Below are 16,614 nucleotides of genomic sequence, written 5' to 3'. Positions count from 1 at the left end.
CTCCACCTAATGCCATCCAAGGATCACAACACCACCCCTTGACTACTGGGACCTGCCGTGACATGATTTTCAGCAAGTTTACTTCAGCAATACTTTTGACAAAATATCAGTACATTGCTACAGAACATGCGCTAAGTATGTAGCAAAAGTATCAAAATTGGAATGACATTCGTCCTTGAGACGACTTCTTGATAATCCAAGCTTGTTCCTGAGAAATTCAAATCTGGCTTGAGAAAGAGCTTTTACGAATACATCTTCAAGTTGATTTTCTGTTTCACAGTAGATTAAGGTCGCCTCATTAGCTTTGTATACATCATGAACTAAATGGAACTTCACTTAGATATGTTTGGTTTTGACATGTCTTGTATGATTTTTCTGCTGCAGCTATGTACTCTGCTTCTGCATTGGTTTGTGCCATTGCTTTTGCTTGTTGGTCATCCAATAAAAAGCACCTGAACCGAAATTGAACTCATAACATGTTGTGCTGTACATATCATCAACTGAACGAGCCAATCATCATCTGTGTAGGCTGTCAATTCTGTATCTGCAGTAGCTTCAAACCATACTCCAAAATCAGTGTTCCCCTAACATGTATTAGGACATATTTGCTGCCCTCAAATGCATCTCCCCTGGAGATTGCATAAACCTTGAAAGAAGGCTTGCCACGAACATCAAATCAAGTACATAAGGTAGGTGATGCTTGATTATGTTGTTTTAAGTGATGGTCTAGTTGAGATTTGATTTCTGTGTAATTTTGGAAAGTTAGTCTATCGATGTCTGTCATGGATTCAAGGAAGTAAAGATTCATTCTATTAAGCTGAAAGCGCCATAGCTGTTTTAGATATAGAAAGATGGTTCCGTTAAGATTACTTGTCCAAATCTTCTGCCATGACAGGAATTTTTTTTTTTTTAAGTTAAGAAGTATCTTTCAATGTTCTGACAGTGATGATTCTAAAATATAATTTCGACAATCATGGATATCTTTATTTACTGTCACACCACTGAGAATCTGCTTTTAGAAATTTTTTCCTTCTTTTCCAAGCCAAGTAGTTGCTGCAGCATTGTTAAAAAACCCATCCATTGATGACCCTCCACCTTTCAGAGCAAGATAGGTACTAGCAACCAAGTTGTATAACTAAACTCGTACCTTGCACCTAGCTTGATCCTCTGTCTACTTCTATAAAATCTCACTCTGTCTCTTCTTCAGACATCAAACACTTCCAACTAAGATCGAGCTCAATTTGCGCTAGCATTTTTGCGCATTATCTCTAGCATTATAGCGTGGAAACTTAAAGATGAAGCAACAGTACTCAATCTTCTCATTTTCAATGCTCCTTCTTTCCCTTTGTTATATCAATACCTTTGCCCAGTCACAAACAGCAGCCCCAGCACAGGCACCAGCAGTAGTCGTAGCACAACCTCCAGTCGCAACCCCAACACAGGCTGCTGCACCACACGGAATCACCAACGTCACCAAAATACTTGAGAAGGCTGGCCACTTCACGATCTTTATCCGCCTTTTGAGATCCACCCAAGAGGAAAACCACTTGTTCTCCGCGCTCAATGATTCAAGCTCTGGTGTAACCATCTTTGCACCGACAGATGGTGCCTTTTCGGAACTCAAATCAGGAACTCTCAATACTCTAAGCGATGGTGACAAGTCTGAGTTGGTGAAGTTCCACGTGGTTCCAACATTCCTTTCCACTTCCCAGTTTCAGACTGTAAGCAATCCTCTTGGAACATGGGCTGGAACAGGTAGTAGGTTACCACTTAACGTCACAAGTTATCCAAACTCGGTGAACATAACCACAGGACTTACCAATACAAGTTTATCTGGCACGGTATACACGGACAACCAGCTAGCCATTTATAAGATTGAGAAGGTGCTGCTTCCCAAGGACATTTTTGCTTCAAAGGCCCCAGCTCCAGCTCCAGCAGCAGCCGCACCAGAAAAGCCTACTAAGGCAGTTCCTGCAGCTAATGTTGAGAGTCCCGTAGCTCCAGTGGATATATCGAGCGCAGTTACGTTTATGTATAATAATGTGGTTGGATCACTCGTTATAGTTGCTGCTGCAATGTTTGCTTGTCATGTAGAAGGGTTTTGAAACTTGAGAGGAGATATGTTGGGCTTGGTTCCGGTTTTGTTTTATGATTTCGTTGACTTTCGATTCCTGTTGAAATTTGAATAATTCTGATTTTGCTTTGAATCCAGGTTGTATGATTTGAGCCTGTGGTTAAGATGGAATTTTGAGATTTTGTTTAATTTCTTGTTCAAGTTGCAATATATATACTTGATCGGTAAAATTTCATTTTTTTCCTAACCGAAACAATTTAACCTCCAAATTTGTTTCTTTATGGTGGGTCAAAGTATTACTTTATAGTTGAAGATTGATTCTAGCTCTTTGGAGCTTAATATAAAAAATATTTAGCATGAAGAAGCTGGTTTCTTATGTTTTTTTTGTTCCCTCTAATTACTGCGCTCTCCTGTTTCATGCAACAATTACTTTTTGTAGGGTAGTAATACTCATGGCAAAAATGTAACTATTGGTGATAGAATATGATATCTATCATGTAAACCTTGTGTGTGCAAGATAAATAAAATGTTACACATAAAATTATCAAATAATAACTCATAAAATAGTCCATAAAAGCATGTGCCATATAGCTTTATTTGTTTAAAAAAGATGAGATCAACTAAACATAAAAGATAGAGAAAAATGAATTGGTTGCTGGATGGGCAAACCATGAGATTGGATTGTTGGCCAAGCAACCCACAAAGTTAGGTCACCATTATGAGGTGACCTTTGGTGGCGATCTCGTTGATCACCTAGGTGACTAATAAAAACCCAATTTGTTTTTATTTAATTTTTTAATTTGTTAATGTATTTATGAGTTTATTTTAAGGTTTTAAATCTTACTCTGATATTCACATTATACAAGCATTATGTTCGTTAATACTTTTTTTTTGTTTTGCAAGTTTGGTCATTTAAACAAGGAAAGCAAACCACCACCACTCAAACCCTAAACAACCCATGCAAACCTCCTTAATATCCCACAAATGGCATAACCTCTGGTCCAAACTTCCTTCCCTTAACTTCCCTCATGCTCTTCTCCTCCAAATTCATCAACAAAACCCTCCTTCACCGGTCCCTTTCCTCTCCTCACACTAAATTCTACCTCCAACTCAGTTACGACTTCAGTACACAGCATTACGGATTCTTTACACCATTCAGAACCATTTAAAAGAACTCAGCTTGATATTTACTATTTTGCAGATAGTTGGTTGTCTTTCTTTTTTCTTAGAGATGGGGATGTTAAAATTTCGGAGCTTAAAAATAATTGTTGTTTAAATTTATGTAGAATTATAGTTTTGCCTCCTTATTAGGGTCCAAGTTCCTTAATTAGCTATCGTTTCTTGAACAAGCAAGTTTGCTACTGAATAGCTTGGTGCGCGATTTGATTACTCTTTGTCTGAATTTGGAATGCTTGTCGCTTGATAAATGTGGTGGAATAAAGGATGCATGTCAAGATTTCTAATTTCTTCAAAGCTTAAAGAGTTTTGTCACAATAATGGATCGCTTTAGATTAGCTGGCCAAATCTTTTATCACTGGAGATGATTAATTTTAGGATGTGGAAGTGTGATTTCAAAGACTTATCTGGTTTTGATTGAAACAAACATTTTTCTCCATTTTCTAGTTCAAACTTAAGGAAGATAGTTGTATGAGTTGTGCGATGTTTTCTAATTGTTTTCTGTAGTAACAATATTTCCGTCATTTCTCCATTTTCCATCTATTAATGGTCTTGCTCACTGTTTATTTTTCAGGAGATGGAGAACACTTCAGGATTTGGGAAGTGAAAAGGGAGAAACATGTTAGCTAAACCAATCATCCTCAGCCAAAATTATGAGATATAGGTGGCTTGTGTTCTTTGGTTTTCTGCTGCGAGATGCTCTCTTCTGTTTCAATTTGTTCTCTTAAATCTTCAGTTTTAGATTTCTCTTCAAACTTCGATTCTGGATTTTGTTTTTGCCTCGTTTAATTTTTGGGGCTCTTTACTTCTGTTTGTGTCGTTCATGTCGATGCTCCTTGGCAGTGCTGCTACCATTTTTTTCTCTCCTCCGGCTTCCATTTTTGTGTCTTAGTAACGTGATCTTGGTTTATCCAAAAAAAGAACAACGTTTCCCATACAACATTGTTTGAGCAGTTTATGCATTTAATTTTCTCTTAAAGAATTATTAGATGTGGTTGGATAGAACCAAATACGTATACCTTCCAATTTCTCAGGCCTCAATGTTTTGACCATTTATCACTACAGCGCAGACCAATGCATCAATGGCAATGCCAATCCATGCAAACTCAAAGTAAATAAAAGAAAAAAAAACGAGAAGGTTATAACATGTGGCAGAACATCTTTTCTATGCTGCAACTTGCAACCACAACAATTATTTTCATTTGATGTTCTAAGTCAAAATGATCTTGTATTCAAGGAGTTATTTCAAGTTTGGGTAAAACAAATTGATCCATTACATCTTTCAATCTTATAAAAAATAATTACAAATGTAATGGGCTCCTGTGTAAAGAATGCATTTTGGGTAATTAGAGAATCAAAAAACTATATATCATGTTCAGAACTCGGAAAATAAAATATTTATTTGAAAATATAATAGATGTATTTTTAAAATGTTTTTATTCTGAAAATATATTAAAATAATATATATTTTTTATTTTTTAAAATTTATTTTTTAATGTTATCATATCAAAACATTCAAAAATAAAAAATTAATTTTAAATAAATTAATTTTAAATTTTAAATAAATAACATTTTGATCACAAAAAAAAAAAAAAAAAAATTATATCTTATATTATAATTAAGGCCTGTTGGGCCTCACGAAAAAAACAAAATCCATGGAGTTAGCTAACAAGAAAAGATGAGAGATCCCGAGAGGGAGAGACTTCCACACTTGCTTGGAGATGTCAAACCTAGACGCAAGCTTTGCCAAGAAATCTGCTAAAAAATTCCTAACTTCACTCGTTTGAAACTTTCAAACTCAAACGTGAATTATTCAAAAAATAATAATAAAAAAAAAGAAATTAAAAAGTTGAAGGAAAGTGGAAACAAACTCAAGCACTCTTTCATCATCTTACTCACACTTTCGAAACTTTCAAACCCTAATCTAAATCGATAGCAGCTTACAATACAGAGAGATATATTCAACACAACTATCACCATCATGGTAATGGAAACAAGATCCACCAAGAGAAAAAAGTTGTGGTTAGCATCAAATAATGAAGGTGATAATGACTTTGACAGGATCAGCGATCTCCCTGATGCTATCCTCCATCACATTCTCTTGCTTCTTCCCCTTAAATCCATTGCTCAAACCAGTGTCTTATCTCAAAGATGGAGATCTCTCTGGTCCTCGTTTCCTGACCTTGATTTCACCACAATGAACCCTAGTAAGGCCATTTGTTCTACACCAAAGCTTAAATCGAAAAGATGGTGGTCATCGATGGACTTCATAGCGAATGTTCTAGCTCTCCGTGACAAGCATTCTGATCTAAGAGCCCTTCGCTTTCGTGCACATTTGAGTTTCTCCCATCTAAATGGTTTGATCCGAAGAGCAATTAGGTGTAATGTGCAAGAACTTGATGTGGAAGTCGCCACCGGTGACTACTTCAATTTCCCTCGAGGAGTCATAACGAGTGAATCTTTGCGGGTTCTCAAACTGAGATCTCGGTATCCCGGTTTTAGATTGCTTCCATCTTCGGTAATGACTATTGGGTTTCCTTTACTCCACACATTGTCACTATCACTTGTCATTTTATATGAACAATCCTCCCTCTTGGACTTGTTTACAGAATCATCTTTTCCTTGTCTAAAGAATCTTAATCTCGATGCTTGTTTTGGGATGAAACATCTCAAGGTTTGTTGTCGAGCCCTTGAAGATTTAACAATAGAGAAATGTTTTCAGCTACATAGTTTGGACATTTGTTCTGCAAAATTGGAGAATTTAAGAGTTGCAAGCTGTTTTGATGCATACAGTGATAAGACATGGTTTAAGGTTAATGCACCAAGGCTCAGGAGCATTTCGTGGGAATATAATTCTATTACTGCTAGCAGTTCTCTAGTGAACTTGACCTCTCTGCATGAGGCCTCTGTTGGTTTCTCTCTACTTCATGAAAATTTGAGCGTGGACAAGCTTCAGAGTGTGTGCAATTTTTTATCTGGACTCTCTCATGTCCATAGTTTAACTCTTGATAGCCAATGTGTTGAGGTAAAAGCCTTTCTCCCTGCCTGAAATATTGCTAATTATCACAATCTTTTTTTATTTTTCTGGCATAATAGTTATATTTTATTCAGTGCATGACAATAGACTCTCACTATTTTGGCAGATTCTATCAAACAAGAATGATATTATTAACCTTCTCCATCCATTTAACAACCTTAAGGTTCTGGAGTTGCATACCGGTTTCGAGAAAAATAATGTACCAGGATTAGCATTCCTATTCAGGAGCTCTCCCACGTTGCACACACTCATCCTCAAGATCATCAATGACTTCAAGACTGAAAGAAGAGTGAGTACCATAAATGTTCCTTTTGATTTACGGCCTTATATATACACGAACACTTAGCGTTCGTTTGGTTTCATATTTTTGTTCTTTCAGCAATGGAATAGGGACTTGTGGGACCTGTCTACCTCTGCAGAGGAGCAATATTGGGAATCCCAACTCCAAGCTTTAAGGCCTTTCCTAGACCACCTCAAGGTAGTAAAGATACATGGATTCTTAGAGTGTGAAAACGAAGTTAGCCTAGCAAAGTTTTTGCTCAAGCATGGGAAGGACTTGCAAGAAATGACACTTTGCACATCAAAATATTGCAACTTTAAGGATTCTCTTCGGCGACAAAAAGTTCGGTCACAAATAATGGGGTTCTCTTGGGCTTCTTCTAATGCTAAAATTGTATTCTTACTGTCCTCTTCATAGAGTATAATTATTTTTTCCTGTTAATTGTACTCTTCTAAAATGTGCTGTGCAATGAATATTTTTTGCTATTCCTTTCCGTACTTGTGTAAAACTTTTGTTATAATAACTTAATTCTCACATTCTTAAATCCATGAATCTTTTCTACCTTGAGGTTGTTTGGGAAAGGCTTCAAAATATTGCTCTTCTGCAAAGATATCTCCGGACAAGTCCTTTCCGAAAACTGAATGGGGACTTCTGGGACATGTCTACCTCCTCGGAAGAGCAATACTAGGTGTTCAAATCCGAAGTTTGAAGTCTTTCTTAAACAACCCGAGGTAGTGAAAATTCATGGATGTTTAGAATGTTAGATGATGTTATTCAGGCAGAGTATTTTCCCAAGCAAGGAAAGGACTTTCAAGAATGACTAGAATTTTCTATCATCATATGTAAAGCTTAAAGCCTTTGTCCTAGAACTCTCCTCCTTATATTATATCTTCTATCAACAGAGTTTTTGCTTTGTGTATCCCACATCCTTCAACCATTTCCAAACTATAAACTAAGTCCTTCTTTTACTAAATTACTACAACTAAAACCCTTAACTATCAAACTACTTTCATTTCAATTTCTAATCACTAAAACCTCTAAACTACCTCTTAAACTACCATCATCTTCTAAAAGTGGTATCGGAGCCAATTAATTGTAAGTGGGCATTAGGGTCTTTATGACCACCTTAAATTCATCATAATCTATCTCTATACAATTTCCCATTTTTTATGGGAGCAACTATGATTTGTGGAAGATAAAAATGATGACACTTCTAGGTCTCAAAAGCTTTGAGACACTGTTATGGAGAGACTTGACATCCCAGAAAATATCTCTACTCTAAAAGAAGCATAACAAAAGGAGTTAAATGTGAAAGAGCAAAAGAATACTAATGCCTTTTATTTGATTCAACAACACTAGCTAATACAATTTTTTCCTAGGATTGTTGGAGCTTCGACAGGAAAGCAAGCATGGAATATGTTGCAGGAGGAGTTTCTTGAAGATTCTAAGATACGCACCATTATAATCTAAACACGACAAATAGAGTTAGAAAATATTAAAAATAAAAGATTCTAACACCGTTAAAGATTATCATGGAAGAATTAAAGTAGTGGTAAATCAAATGAGATCTTTAGAAGAAAGTATTACTGATCAAAGAGTTGTTGAAAAATTCCTAGTAAGTCTTAAAAGAAAATATGACTATATAGTTACTGCTATAGAACAATCAAAATATTTAACAACCATGTCAGTAGCTGAACTAATAGGCTTTTTAGAAACACATGATAAAAGACTCAATAGCTATGAAGAAGACTCCATTCAAAATGCTTTTCAGTCTAAGCTTAATATAAGGTCTTAAAAATCTAGACATAATACTAAGAAATTTACAGATAATTCTAGAAGAGAATTAGAAAAAAAAAAGATTTTTAGAAGAAAAAGTAGTCAGCCAAGGAGAAAATATCCTTCTTGCAATATTTTTAAAATACAAATCATTTGGAGAAAGATTGTTGGAACCGTGGCAAACCACAATATCACTTTTGTGGATGGTTCAGACATCTATAAAAGGATTGTTGCATACAAAATAATCACCAAGCAAATTTTTATGAAAAGAAGGATGATAAAGAATTGTTATTCTACTGCTATCATGCTACAATTGAAGACAAGATATGTGGTACATTGATAGCATGTGAAATAACCACATGAAAACCAAGGATATATTTGCCAATCTAGACTCATTAGTCAATTCCAAAGTCAAATTTGAAAATAATACAAAGGTTAAGGCTAAAGGAAAAGGCAATATCATTATGGAGACAAAGGAATATACCCAATTTATCAACGATGTATTGCTTGTTTTGAATTTAAAAAAATAATTTATTTAGCATAGGCTTGATGTAGGAGAAAGGTTAAGCTTTTTATTTTGATAGAGATTGTTGCACCATATATATAGATGGGAAAAAGAATAATGGGAGAAAGATTGCCATAGTAAGGATGAAAAATAGATGTTTTCCTATCAGATGACAATATATCCAAAATACTGTAACGAAGGCACAAGTTGATGATCCCTGGCTATGACACCAAAGATTTGACCACTTTAATTCCAAAGTGCTGAAGGACCTATATTAGAAGAATATGATGAGAGATCTTTAAAAAATAATAGAAGTAAATGATGTCTGTGAAAGTTGCCTACTTGGTAAGCAACCAAGACAGTCATTTCCTTCTGGAGGAGCTTGGAGAGCGAAAAAACTATTAGAGTATGGACCGATGAGGACATTATCACTAAATCAAAACAAGTACTTCATTCTCTTCATTAATGATTACATTAGAATGACATAAGTCTACTTCATGGGAAATAAATCAGAAGTTTTTCACATATTCAAAAAATTCAAAAACTATATTGAAAAGCAAGGTGGCCTATGTATCAAGATGCTAGTGAGTGATTGAGGTACAAAATACAACTTAAAAGAGTTTGCAAAACTTCACGAAGAATAAGGTGTTGAGCGAAAACTTACCATCGAATATACTCCTAAACAAAATAAAGTATCAAAAAGAAATAATAAGACAATAATGGACATGACAAGATCAATGCTGAAGGACAAAGGTCTTCAAAATAAGTTTTGGGCATAGGCAATATCCACTACTGTATATTTACTAAATAGATGTTAAATAGTGGCAAATAAAACACTAGTTGAAGCATGGTCAAGAAGGAAGCCTTTAGTAAAGCATCTCAAAGTTTTCAGCAGTATATGTTACACTTATATTCTAGATTAAAAAATGAGTAAGTTCGATGATAAAATCGAGCAAGGAATATCTCTTAGCTATAGTTCAACATCAAAAAGCTATTGGGTATATAATCTATAGACCAAGAAGGTAATTATCAGTTGAGATATTGAGTTCGATGAGAATGTTAAATGGAATTGGAATGAAGAAAAAAGTTGAAAAAAGAATAATCAATTTTCACTAAACTCAAGTTGATGAAGGAGATGTTGAAGAAAGTATAAATCCACCATTATCACCATGATCTTCTTCATCAACAAGCCAATCATCAACCCCTCCAAGTTCACCTAGATCATCATCAATTATAAGGCAAGAAAGAATTTCTTCAAGTTCACCAATTAGTAAAATGAGGTTACTAATTGACATTTATAAAAGCTGCAACTTCATAGTTGTGGAGCTTGAAAGCTAAAAAAAGAAGTTTGGGCGAAGGCAATGAAGGATGAAATTAAAATGATCGAGAAAAATAAGACATAGAAGATAGTGGATCAACCAAAAGATAAATAGGTTATTGGAGTTAAGTAGGTCTATAAAACAAAGCTTAACTTTAATGACTTAATACAAAAGTATAAAGTAAGGTTAGTAGCAAAAGGTTACTCTAAACTACCTGCCATTGACTATAATGAAACATTTGCTTCAGTTGGTTAGCTAGATACTATTCGAGCATTAATTGCTTTAAATGCTCAAAAAGAGATGGATAGTTTATCAACTTGATGTGAAGTCCGCTTTCTTGAATGGATTTTTAGAATAAAAAATCTATATGGAGCAACCACTCAACTTTTTAGTAAAAAGTAACAAAGATAAAGTATTAAAATTAAAGAAAGCATTGTATGGGCTCAAACAAGAACCAAGGGTCTAGTATAACATAATCGACATCTACTTCAATGAACAAGGATTCAGAAGGAGTAAGAGTAAGTCAACATTCTACATTAAGACCCAAGGTAACTCTAACACCATCATTGTTTCTTTGTATGTTGATGATCTTATCTATATGGGAAACAACAAGGAGATGATTCAATAGTTCAAAAAAGATATGATGAAGACTTTTGAAAAGATAAATTTGGGTTTGATGCATCATTTTTTACGGATAAAAATAAGTCAAGAAAATGAAGAAATATTTATCTTACAAAAGAAATACACTGAGAGCCTTCTAAAAAAATTCATGATGATAGGATGCAAAGTAGTTGCTACTCCACTCGTGACTAATGGGAAATTACAGAATGCAGATGGATATAAAAAAGAGGACACATCAACATTCAAAAGTTTAATAAAAAGATTACTATATCTAACAACAATAAGACCAGATATAATATATGCAACAAGTCAATTATTGAGGTTTATGCAAAGTCCAAGCCAAATCCACTTTAGAGCTATTAAAAGAAGACTTAGATAGTTGTAAGGAACAAAGGAGTATGACATATGGTATATACCAATTATAGAAGCAAGACTACACGGATAAACATATAATGATTGGCCTGGATCAGTTGATGATATAAAAAGCACTTCAGGCTATATTTTTTCACTTGAATCTAAAATATTTTCTTGAACATCTAAAAAGCAAGAGTTTGTAGCAAAATCATCAGATGAAGCAGAGTATGTGGTAGTCGTAGGAGCAACAAGTCAAGCTATATGGCGTAAAAGAATACTAAAAGATATGAGAGAATGTCAATAAGGATCTACAGTGATATTATGTGATAATAAATCGAGGATTACTATGAAGGAAAATCCTATATTCAATAGCAAGACTAAACACGCATCAATCAAATATCATTTTCTACGAGAAGTAGTTGGCAACAAAGAAATTGAGTTCGAGTATTGCAGGACTAAAGAACAATTAGCAGATATCTTCACGAAAGCGCATCCACGATTCAAGTTCAAGGCACTATGAGATCAACTTGGAGTATCAGTTAAGTGCATTAAGGAGAAGTGTTAAATTATTAATGCACTTAAAGAAGATTCTAGAGATCAATTCTATAAAATACTACAAACTACAAGTTAGTTCTAAGATAAGTTAGGAAAGTTATAGAGAAATCAAACAAACACTAGAAATGAGGAAAAAATGAATGCTTCTACATAATTCAAAGAACTCTAGAATTTTCTAGTGTATTGGCTAAATTCCATCAAGTTCTATGGTTGGAAAGTTTGTTTAGATTGTATCATTTAGATTGATTAGAAAGGCTATAAATAGCCATGCAACCATCACGTGTAAATCAAGCCAAAAACTATGCTAAGCTTAAAGCCTTTGTCCTAAAACTATCAACAAAGTTTTTGCTTTTTGTATTCCACATCCTTCAACAATTTCCAAATTATAAACCAAGTCTTTTTTTTTTACTAAACTACTACAACTAAAAATCTTAACTATCAAACTACTGTTATTTCAATTTCTAATCAGTAAAACCTCTAAACTACCATCATCTTTTAACAGCAGCACGTTTCCTTTTTTAATTAGTATCCTCTACATGGAGCCAGAACTTTTTTGCTATCATTTCTTCTCGTCTAACTACTTGTAATCAGTCTTTTTAGATCCGTTGGCTACTAAATTTCCACAAACACTAATTAACAGCAGGAAATTTTTACAAAAGAGATAGAAAAGTGGACTGCCATTAGTAATGGATGGAAAGCTAATTATTTTTCTTTCATGGAAGTACACGAGGCATCTGTGAAAGATGGTGGGGAAGTTGATGAAACATGAAAATGATACAATCAACAATATTTTGTGTATCAACTTATTCTCCCAAGCTGCATATCTAGACCAGACAACGAATTCTCTAGAGCTCGCATGCACGCATGTGTGTGTCTGCACATAAGCGTATTTTCAGGTCAATTTCAAGTGCTCAATTATGAACATCTTGGTGACTCAATTAACATGAGGAACAACATCAATATCTTACAGCTCACATGTGTACTTTGTAAGCTTTAAATGCAAGGTCACCATTGTAGGGTCACTCCATTTCAATATCAAGCTAGGCAGGGGGGCAACGATGGGGCAGAATTTATTTGCAAGCGTGTTTACGTCCAAGTACTTTTTGTCTCAGTTATTCATATTTCAAAGCTAACTTTTCAAGAAGGTGGAATTTATCTTGTCTGTGAAAAACAGAACTTCAACGTGCTATCTTGTCCAAAAATCTAGACTTAGACTCGTTGTTCTTTCGCCAATGTAATAGAATCTCTTGAGAATTAATCCTTGGTTAATGTAGCTAGAGTACTTGGTGAATGTTCCTGATTTGTTTGTACAGATCATCAGAGACAATTATCAGCAATATCAGTAAGCAACGAGCATTTGTAAGTGTTGCAGTGCAATAACACATGACCTTTTAAGACAATGGGCTAGAATGCCGGAAAAGAGTTGCAACATCAGTGCCTTCTAAGTCATTGAAAAAGCACAGAGCGGCAGATGTTTGAAACATCTGTTTCAATCTCCATGTTTCAAATATCTAGCCACGGAGGAGGACATAAAACTAGATGTTTCAAACACTCGCAGCTCTATTCCCTTAGCTAGATTTTCGAAGACATTAATTGAAGAATTTATCAGATGCAGTCGGGCTACAAAAACTTGTTTTATGTAGTCAAAAAGAATTTTTCACACAGCTCGTAGATCATAACCACAAACAAATCATACAAATAGCCTAACATACGTTTTCATAAATTATTAGAATAGCACTAAGTCTAAAAGCAGATTGATCATGCTAGACCTGATTAAAAGAAGCTATAATTTTTTACTTTACTATATTAAATTCAACTTAAATTTTCTTAGGAGATTCTCGATATCTATTTTAATAGAAATCACCTTATAGGTCGAGATTTCATGTTTAATTATATATTTTTTATTTTCTAAAATTCTTATTTTTTTTTACCCTAAAGATCGGTTTTATGACCTATTAAAAGAAATTATAAACCTCTTAAAAAGAAAACTTCATTAAACTTTATTGGAGAGAATAGAATTATAAATTTAAATTGCATGACTGCAATCCTTTTGGTTCATCAAATTCTGTCTTTTCTCTGCATATTTGTTGACTTTCGTATTTCCATTTGGAAGGTAATTGAATGTTATATAATAATCACTGTCCTTTCATCCGTTAAGTTGGCACATTAATGCGTAGCCAAACATAATAGTTGTGTGCTTGATCATTTTCTGGTTTACTTTTGATGCTTGGAATTGGCAGAAGTATATAAGCAAATTACGAGGTCATCATCAAGAAACCTGTGTACAAGCAAACGATTTAGATAAATATTAAACAGCTTAAACAAGAAACCCTAGACTGGGATTATTCTACTACATATCTTGGTTCCAAGACATTCCTATTCTATTCCTTCTACTTCCACTGAAACCTGAAGTCCCTATATATATGTTAGAAAGAAGTACTCATCCTTCAGTTTGGAGTGCACCATTGCTTATGACCAGGAGCCCATTTCGGGCATTTTGGACTGATGTAACTCGACACAACCCTTGAGTTGAGAAGCTCGATAATCGGTGCGTATTTAACACACCTTGGAGCCTTGTACTGATTTATTGATGCACCTTGGCTTAAAGCGAAGTCCATGAGCTTGTCAAATGTCCCCTTCTCAGTTATCCTTATCTCTAGAGGGCCAATGGACTTATCTGAGACTCGGCCTTGGCGATAAACACTGTTGAGTGATTCTTCAATAGCAAGGCAACAGTCTTCAAAAACTGAAGGAGGAATAGGAGTTGTTCCACTAAGGCAGATCTCCCAGAATACTACATAGTGGCCAGGTATCTTTGATGTATCAGCATAGCTTGTATATTCTGTGAGAGATGCACCGAATGGTAAGAGATGGTTAGCTGCATTCTGCACTGCATTCTGCAGCTCAACTTCATCAGTCTTGTCAGAATCAATGCTGAGAACAACATTCTTTCTACATACAAAGTTGAATTGAGGAGCCTCGTTCTTGAATCCAGCCACGCGAAGTATGTCCCCCACTCGATACCGATAAAGACCTGAAAAAAAAGATTGTTATCAATTTCATTTAAGGCCAAAACGGTGCAATTTAATATTCTGTCAAGAAGTTAGCAATTTATGTATTGTGGAAAGGGTTTCGCTGCTTACCTGCATAGGTGGTGACAACAAGCTCATATTCTTCACCTAGTTTGACATCAACAAGATCAACCAATTCCTGGTCTTTCTTCTGATCAAGGGATGTCGGTGCAGTGATTGAATTTATAAGTCCATTCTTTCGGTTCGCGGGCAAGAACTCAAAGTAGGCCATGGTTGGGATGAGGGTGTAAGAAACTTCACTTGGCTTAGACAAAGGATTCAGGTTAAGGCCAAAGTAACATTCAGAAGAAGCATACATGGTGCAAACTAGGGGGAGGCCATCACAGTAATAGTCAAGTGTAGGAATATACTGTGACATTGTCCCTGTGACAATAACATCAATATACTTGGTGTTAGGCCACAACCTAGTTATGATCCCTTTCCATGACTCTCTGGTGCATTCAGCCTCAATAAAATCAGCTAGTTTCTGGCTGGGTTTGAGAATTTTCAAAACAGCCTCTCTTACTGAAGGGTCACTTATTTTGGGGTCAATTGTTCCATTCCGGATATCATTGCAAAGCAAAATCCAATGTTTTTCAAGGAACTTAATTGCCCTAATGAACCCAGAAGCAAAGACTGCACCGACTCGAAGAACATCATAGTTTTGATAAAGGCCACAAAGCAATTGAGAGTACATACTCTGGTAAGAATCCTGGCAGAGAATGGTTTCATTTGGGCTAGTATAGTTGGTGTATGGATCATATGGCCTATCTCTGAAGTATGAACTTTTGTAATAGCTAGTTAAAACTGGACGTGCCAATAGTCCTCCTGGAGTCTTAGCTTCTGATTTTATGAACAAAAAGTACATCCCTTTTCCTCTATCCAGACCTGGAACAAATTGATTCATCACTGGCATCAATAGGCTATATAGCAATGATCTTCTTCCCAGCTCTTCCTCAATTGTTGGCATCAGTTTCCTTTCTCCAGCAGATGTACCAGAACTACACATCAAATAGCACCAGGTCATTATATATATATTTTGATAAACACATATACCATTATATATATATAAACACTTCTGAAGCTAAGTTGATGGAATCATCACCTTGTCAAGAACTCTGAAATGGGCTGGGAACATATGATTTGAGAAGTATCTCCATTAGCAATACGATCAATATCTGGCTTCAGATCCTCATAACTGACAACAGGCATCACTTTCTTGAAAGTTTCTCTTTCTGCTTTGTTCCCATTCAGGCCATATCTCTGCAAATACTCAACATTTGCATTCCTAGAGAGGATTTCAGCAAGAACCTTTCTTTGCACCTCATCAGCATTACGTGTAACATCCTCAATAAACTGTAAAGCCTTTCTACTTTTTTCACAAACCAAGTTTTTCATAGGAGCTTCTCCAGGCATGGTTTTAATATATAGAAAAACAAAGTGAAAGAATGGAAATTTAGGAGGAGACAAGGAGAAGGAAGAAACTATAGCAATTGTAGCAAGTAGGGCTATATTGTTTGGTGTGAAATGAAGGGGAGGGAGTATGGGGTTTATATAGAACAAAAAAATAAAATAAAAAATCTAAGTGACTGCCTGTAACCCACTACACATACAAAAACACGCAACATGTTCAAGCAAATAGTGTAAAAAAAAAGGATAAATTGTATGTCTCTATAAAATTATCTTTCGTTATTATTCCTAGGTATACCTCAATTAAGAAACTCTTTTTAACTCTTCCCTGCTTTACTTGGGTTTCTAATTCTACTCTTCTTTTGAGCCAAGTTAAAAGTGGTAATGTAGAAATAATCATAGTGTAAAGCATAGTGTTATATCTTACTGGAGGACT

The 16,614-nt window shown here is 35.1% G+C and overlaps 3 protein-coding genes across 3 annotated transcripts; 2 read left to right on the top strand and 1 right to left on the bottom strand.

Moving 5' to 3' along the window:
- The first annotated feature begins 1,195 nt into the window (after window positions 1-1,195).
- LOC118028187 (fasciclin-like arabinogalactan protein 12) lies at window positions 1,196-2,263 on the top strand. The gene has a single exon (XM_035031726.2). It carries the CDS (start codon window positions 1,296-1,298, stop codon window positions 2,103-2,105), a length of 810 nt encoding a protein of 269 aa, XP_034887617.1. The 5' UTR covers window positions 1,196-1,295; the 3' UTR covers window positions 2,106-2,263.
- Window positions 2,264-5,237: 2,974 nt separating this feature from the next.
- On the top strand, window positions 5,238-6,984 carry LOC118028194 (putative F-box/FBD/LRR-repeat protein At4g03220). Its single transcript, XM_035031733.1, has 3 exons — window positions 5,238-6,275; window positions 6,394-6,576; window positions 6,667-6,984. The coding sequence occupies exons 1-3, from the start codon at window positions 5,238-5,240 to the stop codon at window positions 6,982-6,984; spliced, it is 1,539 nt and encodes a 512-aa protein (XP_034887624.1).
- Window positions 6,985-13,980: 6,996 nt separating this feature from the next.
- On the bottom strand, window positions 13,981-16,274 carry LOC118028193 (indole-3-acetic acid-amido synthetase GH3.6). The gene is made up of 3 exons (XM_035031732.2): window positions 15,874-16,274; window positions 14,841-15,769; window positions 13,981-14,731 (listed from the first exon to the last, which is right to left on the bottom strand). The coding sequence occupies exons 1-3, from the start codon at window positions 16,182-16,184 to the stop codon at window positions 14,145-14,147; spliced, it is 1,827 nt and encodes a 608-aa protein (XP_034887623.1). The 5' UTR covers window positions 16,185-16,274; the 3' UTR covers window positions 13,981-14,144.
- Window positions 16,275-16,614: the final 340 nt, after the last annotated feature.

Source organism: Populus alba, chromosome 13 (assembly GCF_005239225.2).
Source record: "Populus alba chromosome 13, ASM523922v2, whole genome shotgun sequence".
NCBI lineage: Eukaryota > Viridiplantae > Streptophyta > Magnoliopsida > Malpighiales > Salicaceae > Populus > Populus alba.
This window is presented reverse-complemented; position numbering and strand designations above follow the sequence as displayed.

Bases quoted from the DNA above. Each gene is read 5' to 3' on its own strand.
- LOC118028187 (XM_035031726.2), top strand. From the start codon at position 1,296: ATGAAGCAACAGTACTCAATCTTCTCATTTTCAATGCTCCTTCTTTCC.
- LOC118028194 (XM_035031733.1), top strand. From the start codon at position 5,238: ATGGAAACAAGATCCACCAAGAGAAAAAAGTTGTGGTTAGCATCAAAT. The intron at 6,276-6,393 runs GTAAAAGCCTTT...CTATTTTGGCAG, and splicing joins TTGATAGCCAATGTGTTGAG to ATTCTATCAAACAAGAATGA. The intron at 6,577-6,666 runs GTGAGTACCATA...TTGTTCTTTCAG, and splicing joins ACTTCAAGACTGAAAGAAGA to CAATGGAATAGGGACTTGTG.
- LOC118028193 (XM_035031732.2), bottom strand. From the start codon at position 16,184: ATGCCTGGAGAAGCTCCTATGAAAAACTTGGTTTGTGAAAAAAGTAGA. The intron at 15,770-15,873 runs GTGATGATTCCA...TTTGATGTGTAG, and splicing joins ATTTCAGAGTTCTTGACAAG to TTCTGGTACATCTGCTGGAG. The intron at 14,732-14,840 runs GTAAGCAGCGAA...CTTTTTTTTCAG, and splicing joins TGTTGTCACCACCTATGCAG to GTCTTTATCGGTATCGAGTG.